This window comes from Halyomorpha halys, unplaced genomic scaffold (genome assembly GCF_000696795.3).
Source record: "Halyomorpha halys isolate HHAL.00 unplaced genomic scaffold, Hhal_1.1 Scaffold8289.1, whole genome shotgun sequence".
NCBI lineage: Eukaryota > Metazoa > Arthropoda > Insecta > Hemiptera > Pentatomidae > Halyomorpha > Halyomorpha halys.
Window position 1 is genome coordinate 1 of NW_027107845.1, and position 4036 is coordinate 4036.

The window sequence follows — 4036 nt, forward strand, 5'->3', positions numbered from 1 at the left end:
TTTAAAAATCAAGAATTTAACTTATAAAGTATACAGATTATGTTGGTTGAGTATTTATTTTACTTACTTTTGCCACTTTGCTATTGCCTCTTCCTCTATTGCTAGGCTTGCGGCTGACATTTCTTGAAAGTGGCCTCTGAGTAGAGGCAACTTCAGTTTCAGCAGGTCCTGCTACTGTAACATCATTTTTTTGTTCATTTTGAATCTGAGTTTCTGTTGAACCTTTGTTTTCCACCCTACTTTCTGTTACATGTTCTGGTGCAAGTGCTGATTCAGGGATTCTTTCAACATTTCTCAATCTAGCTACTGGTGACTCACTTCTATGCCTTACAGGTGTATTTCTTCCTTCTCCATCTGTCTTTTGCCTTCCACGTTCACTAGATGTTTCTGTATTTCTTATTCTTGAAGGTAATCTTTGTGGTGTTCTTCTGCCTTTGCTTTCATTATAAGTTTCTTTTGATGCATCTGGACTTTGTGTACTGAATCGCCGAGAAGCCCTGCGGCCTTCAGTGACTCTGGAAGAAGCTTCTTGTGATCTACTTCTTTCTCTAGATAGAGTAGATTCTAATCTTCCCCTTTTAGAATTTTCAAAATCATGAGTTAGTGCTCTTTGGTGGATTTGATTAGATCTTTCAGGAATATTAGATTCTAATTTTCTTGAAGTTCTATTAGGTTCTTCTACATCATTTGACCTAATAGGAAAATCAACTGTGTTCTCTGTTGACAATGGATCAGGTTGACTAGTAATGGGTTTTACTGCATCTGTATTTTCTTCAGATGTTTGTTCACCCACTACACTTTCTGTTTGTACTTTGTTTTCAGCATCTACTGAATTACTTTCTTTATTAGAAAGCTCTGGATTTACTTCTGTTTCCACGCTAGCTGCTGTTGAGGGTTCAATCCGACTTTGTGATTCTCTTGAATGAAATCTTTCTGTTGATGAAGCTTCTATTGGTCTTCTTTTTTCAAACTCTGCTCCACTTCCTCGACTTGTAAATTCATGACCTTTTCTACCTCTTGCTATATGAGCGTTACTGTTATCTTTTCTAATTTTCTCTGTTGATGAGTTCAACCGACTTCTTTTTGGGGGGTAGTCATCTCTACTTAATTGACGTGAATGGGACCTTTCTGTGACAGAAACATCTGTTGGTCTTGATCGTCTTCGAGATTCTAAACCACTTCCTCGTGTTTGAAGTTCTTCAGTTTTCTTCCTTCCATTTCTTTGAATATGATAATTTTTTTCTGTTGATGGATCAATTCTGCTTTGCCTTAAACCATCTCGACTCAGTTGTCTGGAATGCAACTTTTCAGTTACTGTAGAATCCAGTGGTCTTGTTCTTTTTTCAATTTCAATTTCATTTGATGCACTAGTAAGATCTGGAACTTTTCCTTCTGTTATAGGTATATTGTGATAATTTTGAGTAAATTTTTCAATTGTTTCTTTTACTTCACCTGTTTGGATTTCTTCTTTCGATGGGTGAGGAGAAATAAATCCTTCTGTCACAGGCTCAGTATTTCTCGGAGGTTCTATTGCATTTTTTCTTGTGCTTTGACTTCTATGCCTACTTTCTGGTCTTTCACCTACATTAAGTTGATCCAAATTTTTACTGCTTCTGCTAGTTTCTCGTTCTTGAGTACCTCGACTGGGAAATCTTTTGTTTTCTGTGCCTCTGGACCTATATTCTACAGTTGTACTTTCAACTCTTGCTCTACCTCTTGAATTTTTAACTTTTGAAGTGGCATCGGTTGTTGCTGATGATTCACGAGACCTGAATCTTTCATTTCGTATCCCCTCATGTGAACTTTGTCTGGTAGGATTAGTTTCTAATGAACGCCTTGAAGCAAATTGTCTATTTTCCAATGGCTTACTTTCTTGTTCTTTCCCAACACGAGAACGAAACTGCCTTGGTTCCTCAGTACTGATTCGAGATCTACCTTTGATTAAACGTGAACTGGTTTCAGTTGTTTCTTGGATTCTAGTCCTTCTACCTTCTCCTCTTCTAGCATCTTCTGTGCCGCCCCTTGATCTTGTTTGAAATCTGTGATTATCAACTGCTAAACTTTCTTCCTAAAAAATAATGACAGTGATTCAATAATACAATCAAAATTATGAATATTTTTTAAATGAATGATATAACTATAGGTTAATATTTGCATGAAATAATGCTGATATTAATTGAGAGCTAAGGAAAATGTTTAGTTTAGTTTTTATTACATTTTATGTACACAGTGAGATTAGAAAAAAAAAAAAAAAATTGCTAATGAACTACTGCAATTCATGATGAGTATAATTGATTACATATTTTTCTCTTTCCTTTTATTTGTTGTTTTATTTTGTGATAAAAAAAAACAATAATAATTAGTACTTTAATACAATCATGTTTAAGTTTTTGCACTGTTCACTAATTTCTTTCAGTACCACTGAAGGGTTGGACCTCTATGAATTTAGGTTATAATTTTTCAATTTTGTTATTTTTAAAAATGTTGAATATAAGAAAGTTTAATAAAAATATTATTTTTTTATAACTATATCAGTCAAATTATAATAACATTTTAGTAGCAGTTCTATTATTACTTGTTAACATTATGGAAAATGATATTACTCAAAATGAGTTAGCGATTAAATCACCAGTTCTCTGAAATGATTGGAAGATAGTCTAAATTTGAGGATAATTTAATGTGTTTTCAGTATGCCAATGCTATGTTTCTGTTAGTATAGGTGATCCAATGACTGAGTTATACATTAATTTTTTCAGAAGTATTACTATAATAAAAATATAAAAAATAAGCTGTTCAAAATTTATAATGAATGATCTTTTGGACTGATTTATTAGTCAATTTAAGAATGAAGTGAATTTATGGGTCCTATTTTCAGATGAATTTTTATTAATTGGCTCTAAAAACAGTGACCTGAGGATTTAGTTTTTAAAAAAACTAAACCTTTTATTAATAATAATAAGCTCTGAAGGTGGGGAACAATGACCAGAAACATAAACTAAAAAGACAAAGGAATTATTATTTTTGAGTAATAAAGGCCATATTAAATGAAAGCCAAATTAAATTTACATTATTATAGACTAGTTATTTTTAAATATTATTAGAATTACTCTTATATTATTAGTATTCCATGGTGATTATAAGTCAGGGTGCACAAGTCTAAATCATTTCATAATAGTTTTTGAATATTGGTTTTTAAACAAAGGCTTTTGGAAATTCTCGCTTAATAGTTTTTAAAATTTAATTTGAAATATGAATTCCTAAAATTTCATATAAGAATACTTAATAATATTTGTAGTTAGTTACATACAAGCGGTTGATCTGGAAGATAGCGGCGACCCCCTCGTTGTGAACATGCAGTTGTGAAGAGGAGGGCGAGGAATATGGCCGCAAAGGACCAATTCATCCTCCTGTATGGCACTGAAACAAAAAGAAAATCTTTGTAAATCATTACTTTTGATCACATTATTATAAGTTATTATATTTAGAACTTTTAATTTGTTGATCATTCTAAGTCAAAGTTTATTACTCTTTATTCCTTTCAATCACGACTGTTATTTACCATTATATAATTAATAGAAATTTTCATGAAATGTATCCAAGGCTGTAAAACACTTTTTTTTAGTTTATTTTAAGATAATTTTAACTTTATTTATTAACTAATTTTAAATTTTAATTAATGAAAATAGAGGAGTGCACCATTATATTTCATTTTCCAACCACAATTACACTGTGCAGATCACTGGGGTTTGTGTGTGGTAGTAGCCATGAGTCTTCCATGAGGCACTATATAGTGTCGCAAATATGGTGGTTGTTAGTAACCTAGAGCATTTTTATATTTGGAAAAGTTAACTCAACCTTATACTTATGGAGGTCAGTTTACTACACTAACTGTATTAGTGGAGGTTCATAAAATGTTTAATCATTTGTCATTATCAGTTCATTATATTTAACTCATTTAAACTTTACATACTATCATTTTCTGTAGGTTTTCTTTGAAGAGTGTCTTTAAATATGTTTGAAGAATAAGAGAAATTAT

General features: G+C 31.7%; 1 protein-coding gene across 1 annotated transcript; it reads right to left on the reverse strand.

Moving 5' to 3' along the window:
* Positions 1–67: 67 nt before the first annotated feature.
* Positions 68–3419, reverse strand: LOC136795491 (uncharacterized; the record flags this gene model as incomplete). Its single annotated transcript, XM_067046206.1, is given in 2 exon segments — positions 68–2068; positions 3308–3419. Coding segments are annotated over 2 exon segments (2097 nt in total), but the record flags the coding sequence as incomplete, so codon positions are not given.
* Between the last annotated feature and the right edge of the window lie 617 nt (positions 3420–4036).